This window comes from Puma concolor, chromosome B3 (genome assembly GCF_028749965.1).
Source record: "Puma concolor isolate L17-30 chromosome B3, mPumCon1.1.hap2, whole genome shotgun sequence".
Classification (NCBI taxonomy): Eukaryota; Metazoa; Chordata; class Mammalia; order Carnivora; family Felidae; genus Puma; species Puma concolor.
Window position 1 is genome coordinate 76667234 of NC_141672.1, and position 16499 is coordinate 76683732.

Here is a 16499-nt window from a genome sequence, read left to right on the forward strand (position 1 = left end):
TATAAGTGGGCCCATGCAGTTCACGGGTCAACTGTAGACACTTGACAAATCAGTGGTTCCCAAATGCTTCCATTCACAAGACCCCCATTAAAAACAAACAATAGGTGCCTGGGTGGCTCAGTAGGTTAAGGGTCAGACTTAGGCTTAGGTCATGATCTCACTTGATCCTGAGTTAGATCCCCACTTTGAGCTTTGTACTGACAGTGTGGAGCCTGCTTCGGATCCTCTGTCCCTCTCTCTCTCTGCCCCTCCCCTGCTCCTGCTCTTTCTCTCTCTCAAAAATAAACAAACAAACAAACAACAAGGGCACCAGGATGGCTCAGGAGGTGGAGGGTGAGACTCTTGATCTCGGGGTTGTAAGTGCAAGCTCCATTTTTGGCGTAGAGATTGCTTAAAAGTAAAATCTTAAAAAAAAAAATTGTATTTAAGTTTATTACACTTACAGTAAAGTGCACATACCAAAATGTTTGGCTCATTCAATTTTCATAGACATACTCATGCAACTAGCCCCCAAAAGCCCCTCTAGTGCCCTCTTTTTGAGAACTGTATTTTAACGTATTGCACACAATATTGTAGACTAGGTATAACAATAGTGAGAACATGTATTTGTCGACTCCTTATAATATCTCTGCACCATCAGTCCTCCATTTCTTTCAAAGAAAGACACCTCCAGACACACACTCATGAACTGGAAATCAATGTAATTAATAGTTGTATCTTTGTAAATGAATGCATGAAAACAGAAATCTGCAACACCTCCAGTATGTTAGTATCTAACCATCAAGAGGCTTTAGTTATTTTTCATTAAAAAAAATTTTTAATGTTTATTTATGAGAGAGACTGAGAGAGAGAGAGAGAGAGAGAGAGAGAGAGAGAGAGAGGGAGGCAGAGAGAGGGAGACACAGAATCCAGAGCAGGCTCCAGGCTCTGGGGTGTCAGCAGAAATTCACTAACTGGGAGATCATGATCTGAGCTTAAGTCTTAGCTTAACCGTCTGAGCCACCCAGGTGCCCCTAATTATTTCTCATTAACCTGGGGGCACCAGGCTGGCACAGTCAGTAGAGCATGTGACCCTTGATCTCCAGTCAGGAGTTCAAGCCCCACACTGGGTGCAGAAATTACTTAAAAGTAAAATCTTCAAAAGGATAAAAATAAAAATCTGTACTACGCTTGCTGTTCTATTTGCGCTTTTTTACATTATCGCCGTCTTAACTGGAAGGGTCAACGCACAGGATTCATCCCTTTATATTCAACATGGCCGCATGCGCATCTATAAGCAACATGGCCGTTCTGCCAGACACTAATATGGCAGCCACAGCCTCACGGCACCCGGAAGAACGAGAGAGCTCCGATAGAAAATATTTCCGCCATCCTGCCAACACCTAAGGTGGCTCTCATTTCAGCTTCAAAACGAGCGGGAAACGGGCAATAACTTCCCGTCCAGCGTATTCCCCAGATCTCTTTCCGGTTAGCCTGGGGGTGTCCGCGTGAGAACAGGAGATTTCCTGCTGCCGGGGCTGGGAGGTGCTAGTCCGCCGCGCCTGATTCGAGACGTGTCTGGGCTGAGAAACTAGAATGTCGGACACGTGGAGCTCTATCCAAGCCCACAAAAAGCAGCTGGACTCGCTGCGAGAGAGGCTGCAGCGGAGGCGGAAGCAGGACTCGGGGCATTTGGGTGAGGCGCGGGGCTGTCCGGGCGGATACTTAGCCAGGGAGGGTGGGAGGGAACCCTGGCGAAAAAGAGCTCCCGAGTCGGTGCCCTTCCCCCGGAGTCCATTTATTTAATGCCTGGTACATCAGTACTCTCCTCGCCCTGAGCAGCACAGATGCTTCGTCCTCCTGGACATGGTCGCGGTTCCGTTCGCGGGCCTTGTTTCTTCCAGTTCACTTTCTTGGGACGGAAGCCTGGTCCCCACCCCCGTCCGCTTGGCCGACTCCTCTGAAGTCCGCGAGAACATTGGCTTTGCTAGGCCTCTCAGCCCCCTATCCCATGAAGCAGTAAGTCCCCCTTTTTTGTTGCTCCTATGGCGCTTTGTTCTTCCCTGCGTTACAGCGACTGCTTTGTCGTGGTCATTTCTTTGCCACTGTGGGCTACGTGAGAGCAAGGTCCGAACCTTTGTACCCACAGTGCTTACCTCGGTGACCCTCACAGAGTTGCTAAATGAGTAGAGGAACTGGTATGGTCTTAGCCATTTACATCCCAAGCAGATATCTGGAAACATTTATTTTCGGGTTTTACACGTTTTCTCTCTTCCTGTTGCCCGCTATGTCACAGTCCTAAAACTTGAAGGAACCTCCGATGATTGTCCAGTTTTATCTACCCCCACCCCAGCACAAGCCCTGGCTTATTTAAGGCAAATCAGTTAACGAGATCTACAAGGATAGTCCATGTCACCCTTGTGGTACTTTGTTCCAATGTTTATTTGTATACTGGAGTCGATCTCTAAATCTTGTCTTGGTACATATTAGGTCCCTGTACTCATGTTCTGGCCCTTGGAACTAGAAGATGTCCTGTCAGGACACTCACACCATAATAAACAAACATCTATGGAGTATTTACAGTGTGCATAAGTCTAGTTAGACAAATATAAGTAACACATTGTTCCTGCCCTCAAGGGGTTTAAAATGTAGTTGGGGTTAAAGGATCGATACGTCTAAAAAGTCAGAACTTAAATGTGATATATGTAAAATGCTGAATGAATGAGTCCACAATAAGTACAGGGAAGGGAAGAGTAAGGAGTCGGGTTTAGTCAGTAAAGACATGAAAGGAATTAGCACTTGAGATTTGATCTTGATGGTTATATAAGACTTAGATAATTAAAGAGAAATTAAGAGGGCCGGGCAAGTAGAGGAAGAATTACAAGTCAGATGATCAGGGATTAATTAGTAGTCAATTTTATTATTTATTTATTTATAAATGTTTATTTCTTTATTTACGAGAGAGACAGTGGGAATGAGCAGGGGAGGGGCAGAGGCAGAAAGGGAGAGAGAGATTCTGCACTGACATCATGGAGCCCCATGCAAGGCTCAAACTCACTAACTGAGATCATGACCTGAACTGAAACCAAGAGTCAGTAGCTTAACTGACTGAGCCACCCAGGCGCCCCTAATCGTCAATTTTAAATTCAACTTCACTTTCCATGGTAATAACCATACTTTGGTATTAACCAAACTTTGTGCCATATGCAAACCTAACTACTAGAATGTCGATATTTCATACAGGTTCTTGCTAAACATGTTTAATAATTTTGACAAGAGTGTATTCTCTCTTGAATGTAAGTATCTTTTTTTGGATGTAAATATCTCATACACCCACTTAATAATATATGATTAAGATTCCTAGTACATCTGCCTGATAATATGGTTAAGATAAAATATTTTAAAGTTTGTGCTTTCACTGTTCCTTCTTTGAATTATTTTGGTTATTACAAAGAATTGATTTGAGCAATAAGATTCTTAGGAAAACATCATGAGACACACTCTATTTGTTTACTAATCAATTTTTCATGTAAGATATAACCAAAGTCTTGCTAAAAATTCAGATCATTCTGTTCTTTTCTCACAGGAAATAAAAATTTTCTTAACTACCTCTTGATTTTTATAGCATTACTGAAATCTGGTACCTAATTGTTTACTACTAAGCTCAATGAGAAAAGGCAAGGATAACCATGACCTGAAATGTATCCATATCATTAACAAATACAAAATACCATGGACAAAGAATTACTGGGAGACTTTCCTGAGTTTGGCAGTTTTTTATGTTTATTTATTTTTTTGAGAGAGAGCAGGAGATAGAGATGGGCAGAGAAAGAGGGAGAGAGAATCCCCAGCAGACTCTGTGCTGTCCCCACCGAGCCTGATTCTGGGCTCAGTCCCATGACTATGAGATCATGACTTGAGCTGAAATCGAGTCAGATGCTTAACTGACTGAGCTACTCAGGTGTCCTAGTTTGGCATTTTTATTTTTATTTTAAATTTTTAAAAATGCTTATTTATTTTTGAGAGAGAGAGAGAGACAGGGTGCAAGCAGGGCGGGGGTAGAATGAAAGGGAGACACAGAATCTGAAGCAGGCTCCAGGCTCTGAGCTGTCAGCACAGAGCCCAATGTGGGGCTCCAACTCAGGAACCATGAGATCATGACATCATTGGAAGTTGATGCTTAACTAACTGAGCCACCCAGATGCCTCTAGTTTGGCATTTTTTAAGTACTTTTTTTTTTCCAATTGTGGCATAAAACTTAAAATTTACCGTCTTAACCATGTACAGCTCAGTGGCTTGACATATATTCACATTATGGTGCAACCAATCTCCAGAACTTTTTCATCTTGCAAAACTGAAATTCTGTACCCATTAAACAATAACTTTCTATTTCTCCTTCTGCCCAGTCCCTGGCAACCATCATTCTACTTTTTGTTTCTGTGAGTTTGACTGCTCTAGACACCTCATGTAAACAGAATCATGAAATATGTGTCTTTCTGTGACTGGCTTATTTCACTTAGCATAATATCCATAAGGTTCATCCTATTGTAGCATGTGTCATAATTTCTTTTTAAAGCCAAAGAAAAGTCCACTGTATGTCTGTACAGTGTTTATTCATTTATCTGGTGGTGGATACTTGGGTTGCTTCTAACTTTTGGCTATTGTGAATAATGCTGTTGTGAGTATTGGTGTACAAATATCCCTTCAAGATCCAGCTTCAGATTTTTTGGGTATGTATCCAGAAGTGGAGTTGCTGGATCATATGGTAATTCTATTTTCAGTTTTTTGAGGAACCACCACATTGTTTTCCGTAGAAATAATGTACAGCTTTTGGAAATGAAGATTATTACCGTGAATACGTTTTTATTATATTTTAATTGAAACAAAATGGACTTGGCCAGGCTTAGAACATGGTAAATATATGAACTGCTCAATATATTTCATCAGTGGGATTGAAGATGTGCATATAGATGTTAACATAGTTTAGCAAATTAGTAGACTGGCTATGTATAATTAATGACAGTATAATTTACATACAATGTTATATCACTAGACTGGCCATATTTTTAGGTCTTTGAGCTAATAGTATTTTGTTTATCATCAGTGGAGCTTTTAACCCAAGAGTAAGCTCAAGTATTATGTATTACTTTGTTGAACACAGCACATAGAAATTTTCATTGGATTGGAGGCAGAGTATTAACATACTTGCCAGCATAGTGGAAGCACTCAGTAAATGTACTGAAATAATAACTGAACAAATACTTTCTGAAGGAGTTGTAATCCAGGGGTTCTTAGTCATTTTCTGCCAGTAAACCATTTTAAGAATGACAAAACATTGGAGCCTTTTCCCCAAATGAGTATGTACATGCAAGAATTTGCATGTGACTTCAGGAAATTCAATATTAAACATGAGCCTCTCCTCCCAATAACCTTAAAAGGTATTTTCAGCTCTAATGTCTTGAATGCCATGAAAAGAATACTGCCAGGAGGTGTTACTAACACAAGGATTCATAATCAGAATCATGTCACCAGCTTACTTTTTAGAGGAGCAAGTATTAGGGGCACCTGGGTGGCTCAGTGGGTTAAGGGTCTGACTTCGGCTCAGGTCATGATCTTACAGTTGGTGGGTTTGAGCCCTACTCACATGCTGTGAGTGCGCAGAGCGTGATTCAGGGCTCCATCTCACAAGCTGTGAGATCATCACCTGAGCTGAAATCAAGAGTTGGATGCTTAACCAACTGAGCCACCCAGGCTCCTCTTTAAACATTTTTTTAAAATGTTTATTTATTTTGAGAGAGAGAGAGAGAGAGAGACCATGAGCAGGGGAGGGGCAGAGTGAGGGAAAGAGAGAATCTCAAGCAGGCTCCACGCCCAGCACAGAGCCTGACTAGGGGCTTGATGTGAGATCAAGACCTGAGTTGAAATCAACAAGAGTTGGACCCTTAACCAACGGAGCCACCCAGGAGCCCCTATTTTTTAATATCTTTCTTAAGGTGGTTTAAAAAAAAGGTGTAATAGGGATTATCTATAAGGAGCTTAGGCTTTTTAAATATTTCATTTATTTATTATTATTTTGTTACATCTTTTTTATTTTTTATGTTTATTTATTTGTTTTAATATTTATTTTTGAGGGGCACCTGGTGGCTCAGTTGGTTGAGCATCCGACTTTGGCTCAGGTCATGATCTCACAATCTGAGTTCGAGCCCCGCGTCTGGCTCTGTGCTGACAGCTCGGAGCCTGGAGCCTGCTTCAGATTCTGTGTCTCCCTCTCTCCCCCTTCCCCCACTCATGCTCTGTCTCTGAATCTGTCTGTCTCTCTCTGTTAAAAATAAACAAACATTAAAAAAAATTTAATATTTATTTTTGAGAGAGAGAGAGACAAAGTGTGAGCAGGGGAGGGGCAGAGAGAGAGGGAGACACAGAATCTGAAGCAGGCTTCAGGCTCTGAGCTGTCAGCACAAAGCCCGATGCAGGGCTTGAACCCATGGACCACGAGATTATGACCTGAGCTGAAGTTGGACACTTAACCAACTGAGCCACCCAGATGCCCTGTTAGGGCTTTTTTTAAAAAACAAATCTCTTACTAATGAAGCAGCATATGTAAGGTACCTGGCACAAAGTTTGAATATGAATTAAGGGGGAGAGGTAAGGGATAATTTATGGCTTACCTAAAATATTCACCATTGCAGAGTTACATAACAAAGGACCTATATACTGAGTATTGTTTGAAAACTTAACTACATCTGGAGACTCACTGTCCTCTCCTTTCCTTTCTGAATCTCCTGGACACTCTATCTGCTCTCTCTCTGTGTCTTCAATAAACTCTGTTCTCACTTTCAGAAAAACCAAAAAAAAAAAAACCAAAAAACTCACCTATATCTTCCTTTAGCCCCATGTTCTATAATCAGAGTTTTTGGTTTAGTAACTTATATGATTTGCTCCCTTTGGCATACTCTGTGAGTTAAAAATGTATAATGGGTTATATTTGTATACAGTGTATAAAACAAAAATATGATGAGTTATATCAGTATATAATATATAAAACAATTTGTGGATGTAATGCCTGAAATCCTAATTTTAAAATACCTTGTGTGTCCTCTGCCTTAATATTTATCATTGATTGTGCTTAGTTAGGTTGCTTAATGAAAGAAATTTTTGGTTACTTCAAAAACTAAAGCTTAACTGATTTTTTGAAAAAAGTCTCAGTCTGTTAAGCATCTGACTTCAGTTCAGGCCATGATCTCACAGTTTGGGTCCTGTGTTTTGTTCATGAATTAGAGCCCCATGTCGGGATCTCTGCTGTCCATTGAGGAGCCTGCTTCAGGTTCTCTGTCCCCCTCTCTCTGCCCCTTCCCTGCTCATGCTCTCTCTTTCTTTGTCAAAAATAAACATTAAAAAAGAAAAAGCTCAGCATATTATCCTAGTGTAAATTGTAATTGGGGTATTTTATTTCAAATTTACTGGATTCCTTGAATCGCTGAATCCCAAGGACTTCACTAGTTTAATCCTGTTCAGTGCAGAAATTTTGCCCTTAGGCTTCCAAGTAAGCTAATAATAATTGTCGCTTTTATTTCTTCTTTCTTTCATTTATTTTTTTTGAATGTTTGTTTTTGTTTTTGAGAGGGGCTCGAATTCACAAACTATGAGATCATGACCTGAGCTGAAGTCAGACACTCAATTGACAGCCACCGAGGCGCCCCTTTCTTTCTGAAGTATTTTTAGCTTAAGTTCCTTGCTCTTGAATTCTTTCTCATCTAGACCTTCAAAGTGCTTCAATGGTCCTTCCATGTATACATATCTCTTTGCCAAACAAAACAAAGGACTTGTATCAGTTTATCTGGCAAAAGTTCTACTCTCCAAGATTCAGCAGAACATAAAGGAATCATAAGCAAAGTAAGGAAAGTTCTGTGAGTTATTTAACATTTCCGGGTAGTATGGAATTGTGAAGTCTGTTTTCTAAATAGATTATAACTTATTTTTACATAAAATGTATCCTAGCAAGGTGTTTGGTATAGTTCAGCTCCATTCACCTTGGAATTTAAAAAAAAAAAATTTTTTTTAATGTTTGTTTATTTTTGAGAGAGAGACAGAGCACATGTGGGGGAGGGGCAGAGAGAGACGGAAACAAAATCTGAAGCAGGCTCCAGGCTCCGTGCTATCAACACAGAGCCTAAAGTGGGGTTTGAACCCACAAACTGTGAGATCATGGCCTGAGCCAAAGTCGCTTAACCGACTGTGCCACCCAGGCACCCCCCACCCTTGGAATTTCTGAGTCAAATTTTACTAAAAATTCCATTAGAGTAAAAATGTTTAAGTAACTTAAATATTTCTAAATGTAAAATAATGACCCACTTATATCTTATATTTAATTTAACAGAGTTCTGATACAGGTCCTGAGTTTGGTATTTCATCTGTATTTTTTTTTTTTTCCCTAAAGATTTTATTTTTAAATAATCTCTTCAGGGCGCCTGGGTGATCCAGTGGGTTGAGGTTCTGACGCTTGATTTCAGCCCAGATCATGATCTCATGGTTCATGGGTTGAAACCCTGCGTTGGGCTTTGTGCTGACAGTGTGGAGCCTGCTTGGGATCCTCCCTCTTCCTCTGGCTGTGCCCCTCTCCCACTTGCATGTGCACGTGCGCGCACTCTCTCTCAAAAATAAATTAATAAACTTAAAAAGAAAGTAATTTCTGCACCCAGCGTGGGGCTTGAACTCACAACTCCCAGATCAAGAATTGCATGCTCTACTGGCTGAGCCAACCAGATGCTCCCATCTGTATTTTAACTAAATAATCATAGATTTTAAGCTTTCCTAAAGGTAATATTTTGTCCTGATTTGAGTTCTTAAGTCCTACTAAGGTTATGATGGCTACCCAGCTTGTGAAGTAGTAAGGTAAGTGATAGAAATACAGTCAGGAAGTATCATTTGGTGACCAGGGTGTCACAAAATTTTATAAGATTTTTGTATTTGAGTGTTATAGGTCACATGCTAGGGGTGCCCGGCTGGCTTAGTCAGTAGAGCATGCAATTCTTGATCTCAAGGCTGTAGGTTTGAGCCCCATATTGCGTGTAGAAGTTAATTAATAAAATCTTTAAAAAAAAAAAAGTCACTTTCTTATCCTCAACACTGTCATTTTATATACCCTCTGATGTCCAGTGGCCTTGATTCATTAAAATTCAAACTCCATTCCTCAAAAGATTGGATCACAGTTTTTAGGTTGTTGAAAATATTCCTGGCTTTTAAATTTGGGTTCATTATATCAGTTGTCATTTAGAGTGACTAAAGGGAGGTGGTATGGACATAGAAATCTACCATGCTGCTAATTTTTTTTTGAAACACAGCAGGGACAGGAATTAGGAAAACACCTCTCACTCAGTAGAGGAAAGGTAAGAGGTTCCCAGAAAATTCAGGATTATCTTGACAAAGCAGTGAACACTTGAGTATGATTGAAGAAAGGTTATCTAGTGCTAAATTTGGTCAGAGGATTTTCTACATGAAATGAAAGAACTGTGTGCTGTGACTATTGGAGCATTGGACTCCTGAGGAATGTATAGGCCTACCGTGGTTGCCCTTTTTCATGTTCTTCACTTTTCTTCATTCCCAGATCTACGAAATCCAGAGGCAGCACTGTCTCCCACCTTCCGCAGTGACAGTCCAGTGCCTGCTGCACCCACTTCTGGTGGCCCTAAGCCCAGTACAGCTTCAGCAGTTCCTGAACTAGCTACAGACCCTGAATTAGAGAAGAAATTGCTGCACCACCTCTCTGATCTGGCCTTAACATTGCCCACTGATGCTGTGTCCATCCGTCTTGCCATCTCCACGGTAATGACCTGATAAGACAGGGTTGGGATGTACCACTTCTTTTCTTCAGTTCATGGTCAGTGTTTTATTGCCTTCCTTTCCTCTCCTTCCCTAGCCAGATGCCCCTGCCACTCAAGATGGGGTGGAAAGCCTGCTACAGAAGTTTGCAGCTCAGGAGTTGATTGAGGTAAAACGAGGTCTCTTACAAGATGATGCACATCCCACTCTTGTGACCTATGCTGATCATTCCAAGCTCTCTGCCATGATGGGCGCTGTGGCAGAAAAGAAGGGCCCTGGGGAAATAGCAGGAACTATCACAGGGCAGAAGCGGCGTGCAGAGCAGGACTCAACCACGGTAGCTGCTTTTGCCAGCTCTTTGGCCTCTGGTCTGGCCTCTTCAGCATCAGAAGCAACCAAGGAGCCAGCCAAGAAATCAAGGAAACATGCTGCCTCAGATGTCGATCTGGAGATAGAGAGCCTTCTGAACCAACAGTCTACTAAGGAACAGCAGAGCAAGAAGGTAGGGGTAGATGGAAATGCTTTCACACATACATGTTTTTGTTTTTTAAGATTTTATTTTTAAGTAATCTTTACACCCATTATGGGGCTTGAACTTAAAACTGCAAGATCAAGAGTTGTATGCTCTACCGACTAAGCCAGCGAGACACCCCTCACACATACACTTTGAATTATAGTTTTCATTGGGAGGGTTTTACCCCTAGGGCAAGCAAGGTGCAGTTCTTAGAGTTGAGGGTTTAGAATAGTGGTTCTCAACTGGGGATAATTTTGCCCCCCACCTTACTCCTCCCAGAGAACATTTGACAATGTCTGGAGACATTTTGGTTGTCACAACACAGAGGAGTGCTACAGGCATTCTAGTGGGTAGAGACAAACAATGTTGCTAAGCATCTTACAATCATAGTAGGATAATCCCCACACAACAAAGAATTACTTAGCCCCAAATGTCAGCAATGCCAGTGTTGAGAAACTGATTTAGAGGATGTTTATCATTGGATCTGTTTGGAAGAATCATCAGATCAAGAGAAGAGGAATCCAAATTTAGAAATAGAGGGAGATGAATGGAGATGAATACTGGAAGGTAGTTACATGGATTATTAATAAATATGGAAACAGAGGATTAAAGAGTGTGACCACAGTTACTGTGGTTCTGATATAAATATCAGACCCAAATGAGTTCTTATCCATTTACTACTTCTAGCTGTGTGAATCTGAACAAGTTAACTTCTCTTGAGCCTTAGTCTTCATCTATAACGTAAGGATAACCAGAGTACCTCCCTTCTAGAATTGTTGCAAAGACTGAGCTAAACAGTAAAGTGCTTAGCACTGTGTGTTGATTATAAAATATAAGTGGTTTTGGTGGGAAGGATTGCTTTCCTGGAGAAGGGAAGTTAGCTTAATGCTTAGCAGTAGGAACCAGGCTTCTTATATTTTAATTTCATCCCAAATGTGGATTTGTGAGAAAGAACTGAACCCATGACAAATCTCTTCTCCTAGGATTCTAGTTTTCTCATTTTAGGTTAGTTCATTCACCCCTTACAACAGGACATTTGTTAGGTAGAATTTGGAGAGGTGGTTTAGGGATCATTTTATCTGCAAACCCTTTTAAGTCCAAGGCTTCTTCTGTCACAGGTCAGTCAGGAGATCCTCGAGTTATTAAATACAACAACAGCGAAGGAACAATCCATTGTTGAAAAGTTTCGCTCACGAGGTCGGGCCCAAGTACAAGAGTTTTGTGACTATGGAACAAAGGAGGAGTGCATGAAAGCCAGTGATGCTGATCGGCCCTGTCGCAAGCTGCACTTCAGGTCTCTTGGGAGGGGGAGAGGTGGGGTGGGTCTCCTGGAAGCAGTCATCCATTTTCAGGACGTTCCTTCCTGTTACTGGGATTCTGTCTTTAATCCTATTATTCAGTGTTTTGTTTTTTTTTTTTTAATGTTTGTTTATATTGAGAGACAGTGGGGGAGGGGGACAGAGAGAGAGGGGGGTGGGGAGAGAATCCCAAGCAGGCTCCACACTGTCAGGACAGAGCCGCAATATCACCACCTGAGCTGAAATCAAGAGTCCAACACTTCACCAACTGAGCCATCCAGGTGCTCCTGTTATTAAATGGTTTTAATGATTTGTCTTAGACCCCTCAGATTCTGAAGGTATGCTTTCAGAAGTAGTGTTCTGTGGGAGGGAACACAGACTGCACTCCCAAATAGATGTGAGATTTTTTTTTTTTTTTTTTTTTATTTTTTTTTTCAACGTTTATTTATTTTTGGGACAGAGAGAGACAGAGCATGAACGGGGGAGGGGCAGAGAGAGAGAGGGAGACACAGAATCGGAAACAGGCTCCAGGCTCTGAGCCATCAGCCCAGAGCCTGACGCGGGGCTCGAACTCACGACCGTGAGATCATGACCTGGCTGAAGTCGGACGCTTAACCGACTGCGCCACCCAGGCGCCCCTCAAATAGATGTGAGATTTTTAAAAAATGCCCCTTTCTTGCAATAGGAAGGCAACTCTTGAGCCCCATTGAAAGTTCTCTGGGAGGAGGATGATCTTAGGAGAAATAGGAACCTGGGCTCTTAGGTCGGCATTTTATGCAGCTCTAATCAGCAAGCCCTTCCTTCCTATTGTAAAATAAGAAAGTTGTCTTTGCCCAGAGAGGAATTAAAACTCTTTAGTGTGAATTATGGATTTCCATATCACCTGCCTTTTTTCTCTGAAAACTTAGAGGAAGCTCTAAAAATAAAATTAGGAGAGGGTAATAAAAGACAAGAGTTTGAAACAATTTGGAACTTGACCTATGGGATCTAATTCTGGAACACCATCTTTTTTTTTTTTTTTTTTTTTTTTTAATTTTTTTTTTTTTTTTCAACGTTTATTTATTTTTGGGACAGAGAGAGACAGAGCATGAACGGGGGAGGGGCAGAGAGAGAGGGAGACACAGAATTGGAAACAGGCTCCAGGCTCTGAGCCATCAGCCCAGAGCCCAACGCGGGGCTCGAACTCACAGACTGCGAGATCGTGACCTGGCTGAAGTCGGACGCTTAACCGACTGCGCCACCCAGGCGCCCCGACCATCTTTTTTTAATGTTTATTTTTGAGAGAGAGAGTATGAGCAGGAGAGGGGCAGAGAGAGGGAGACAGAGGATCTGAAGCGGGCTCTACGCTGACAGCACAGAGCGTGATGCGGGGGCTTGAGCTCATGAACTGTGACATCGTGACCTGAGCTGAAGTCGGACATTTAATCAACAACCGTCCAAGTGCCCCTGGAACATGGTCTTGATTCTCATTCTCCCTTTCTGTTTTCCCAGACGAATCATCAATAAACACACTGATGAATCATTAGGTGACTGCTCTTTCCTTAACACGTGTTTCCACATGGATACCTGCAAATACGTTCACTATGAAATTGATGCTTGCATGGATTCTGAGGCTCCTGGGAGCAAAGACCATACACCTAGCCAGGAGCTTGCTCTTACACAGAGTGTCGGAGGTGACTCGAATGCAGATCGACTCTTCCCTCCTCAGGTACCTGTCTGCTCAGAAAACTATTTTCAACTTAGGAACTTGTATGAGTAGGGCAGCCATCCATGTAGGAAAAGCAGGTATAATCAGCAGTCTATCTTGCTGATTGGGAATGGTGTGGGATATACATATTTATAAGGGAATAGGAAAATCAAATGGAAAAGAGGGACTGGGGCCATGAATCTCAGAGTGAAGGAAGGAAAGATGACCAAATACCACCTCATGCAGTGGATCTGTTGTGATATCCGCTACCTGGACGTCAGTATCTTGGGCAAGTTTGCAGTTGTGATGGCTGACCCACCCTGGGATATTCACATGGAGCTGCCCTATGGGACCCTGACAGATGATGAGATGCGCAGGCTCAACATACCAGTACTTCAGGATGATGGCTTTCTCTTCCTCTGGGTCACAGGCAGGTAATGCAGTTCAAAGATATGTAGGTATGGGCAGATGTAGTACAGAGTGAGTTCTGGGTGGGGATAAAATCCTGGGTTTTCCTAGCCTGGCTATTAAATGTATGACTAAGTTGGCCTTTTTTTTCCTGAGACCCTAATTCCTGTTTAACACAAATGATACCTCGAATTCTGTTTAATTTTACATTTGTTCCTTGTGAAAGGTAAGGCCTTTGAGAGTAGATACTGTTTCTTTTCACTCTTCGATCCATCCTGTTGCCCTAATGGTGTCTTGCATGTAAATGTTTACTGAATATCTACTGAAAACACTTAAGATACCTTGAAGGGATAAATATATATGGGCATGGAAGTAGCTGTTTAACCTTTCTTTCTAGGGCCATGGAGTTGGGCAGAGAATGTCTGAACCTGTGGGGGTAAGTAGTGATCATTGTTGTGTTGCTTTCTTTTGAAGGAAATAAAAATGTAATTGCTGTAGTTGAGATGTGTTCCCTTCTCCAAGTATTCCCTGTGAGTCTTTGCCTTTGTAGAGTAGATGGTACTACCCCTAAACTGTGAAAGCCTGATTAAAGCCCTGGTTCTCTTTCGTATATTCCACAGTTATGAACGGGTAGATGAAATTATCTGGGTGAAGACAAATCAACTGCAACGCATCATCCGGACAGGCCGTACGGGTCACTGGTTGAACCATGGGAAAGAACACTGCTTGGTGAGCGACAAGGGGGCCCAAGTACAAGAGGGGGAACAAAAAGGGAAATTGGTTGGACTTCTTATTGAGGAAAAGTTCAAATGCTGTGGTATCATAAGGTAATATGTTTTTTGTGGTGAGCAGGTTGGTGTCAAAGGAAATCCCCAAGGCTTCAACCAGGGTCTGGATTGTGATGTGATCGTAGCTGAGGTATGTGCTTCTCCAGGCATCCAGACCTTCCATGTTATTCAAGTCAGGGGTGTTTCAGGTTTTCTCATTTGATCATAAACGAAAAGGGCTAGAATTGGAATCTCTGGTAACCTAAAAGTAACTTGGACCTTGTTCCTAGGTTCGTTCTACCAGTCATAAACCAGATGAAATCTATGGCATGATTGAGAGACTATCCCCTGGCACTCGCAAGATTGAGTTGTTTGGACGACCACACAACGTGCAGCCCAATTGGTAAGGCGACCAGAGACCTGCTAGCCCTCAAGGGCCAAAGTGTTTATGGTCAAGGACACATATTAGTAGAACTTCACCTCATATGCCACTTGTCTAAATATAGACTTCAGAGGATTCATAAGCCACCTGAGCTTGTATTTAAACTGTTTGGTTTTTTTATTAAAAAAAATTTTTTTTAATGTTTATTTTTGAGAGAGAGAGAGAGAGACAGAGCATGAGTGGGTGAGGGGCAGAGAAAGAGATACAGAATCTGAAGTAGGCTCCAGGTTCTGAGCTGTCAGCACAGAACCCAACGTGGGGCTCAAACTCATGAAACAGGAGATCATGACCTGAGCGCAGTCGGGCGCTTAACTAAGTGAGCCACCCAGGTGCTCCTGTATTTAAACTGTTTTATGGGGCTTCTGCAACATTCACTGGAAAGCCATCAGGTTTTAGGACTCAAACCACTGCTCTCCAGGGTGCCCACTAAAGATCTTCCTCAATTATTCTACGAGATATATTGAACCTGCCCCCTGGTGGTTAAGAATCCATTTAATCTGTCAACAGTTTTAATATCTTTCATCTTGTTAGTAGAGCCTTGAAAGATATGCTGCTAGTGTTTTACTTATCCGAAGAATACTCACTGGCAGCAACTCTGTGAATTAGCTGTTCTTACTATTAACTCTTAAGTAATACAGATCCAGCCTGTTTTGACACCAGAATCTGTGCCCAATTCCTAACCAGTCGTACTACCATATACTATTCTAGTATTAAAGTCTTAAAAGAATTGACATGAATATTTGATGAAATTATAGGCAGCCTTAATAAAAGGTATGCATCTTTTAACAATATTAAGCCTTTTAATTCCAGGATGTTTTGGTTTGCCCCTTTATCCTTGCTTCAGGATCACCCTTGGAAACCAACTGGATGGGATCCACCTACTAGATCCAGATGTGGTTGCCAGGTTCAAGCAAAGGTATCCAGATGGTATCATCTCTAAACCTAAAAATCTATAGACGCACTTCTTACAGAGCTGAGCATCTACAGCCATGGCTCTGCAGGCTGTACCTGAAGAGTAATATTTGTACGATAGCTTTTTTCCTTATTTAAATAAAAGTTTGTATTGTAGTTGGGATTTCAAGGTCAAAATCTGGCTCTTCAACTTAACAGTGTGTGATCTTGTGTAACTTACCTCAGTATTATAAGTAAGCTGGGAATACTACCTACCTCACTGGGTTGTTGTAAGGGTTCAAACTAAATCAATGTATGGATAGAAAGCATTAAAATGTTGATTATACTGCATAGGATCAAAGTGATTAGCAGTTAGTACTACGTGAACATCGTAATCAAGAAGGGGGTTCTCTGGGACAGCATTTCTCAAGGTAAGATTTGATTTTACTTAAGGTTATCATTACCAGGGCCTTCATGCTCTAAACATTTGTTTATTCTGTTATGACTATGGCTTTGCTCGTCCTTTTTTTTTTTTTTTTTAGCTTATTTCCAAGGAAAATGAGACAAGCACATCTTAGATTAGATTTAACTGAAAACCTAGGGTGTACAGATAATTAGCCTATGTATTATGTAAGTGAAAACATCTCTAACTTATCTTTTAAAAGATATTTTATCAAACACAAGTGAACACAAC

At 41.5% G+C, this 16499-nt stretch overlaps 1 protein-coding gene across 1 annotated transcript; it reads left to right on the forward strand.

Annotated features, from left to right (window-relative positions):
* Positions 1-1403: 1403 nt before the first annotated feature.
* METTL3 (methyltransferase 3, N6-adenosine-methyltransferase complex catalytic subunit) lies at positions 1404-15989 on the forward strand. The gene is made up of 11 exons (XM_025919065.2): positions 1404-1675; positions 9584-9801; positions 9896-10300; positions 11431-11606; positions 13102-13318; positions 13544-13731; positions 14103-14141; positions 14326-14434; positions 14558-14623; positions 14763-14875; positions 15759-15989. Exons 1-11 carry the CDS (start codon positions 1576-1578, stop codon positions 15868-15870), a joined length of 1743 nt encoding a protein of 580 aa, XP_025774850.1. The 5' UTR covers positions 1404-1575; the 3' UTR covers positions 15871-15989.
* The last annotated feature ends 510 nt before the right edge of the window (positions 15990-16499 follow it).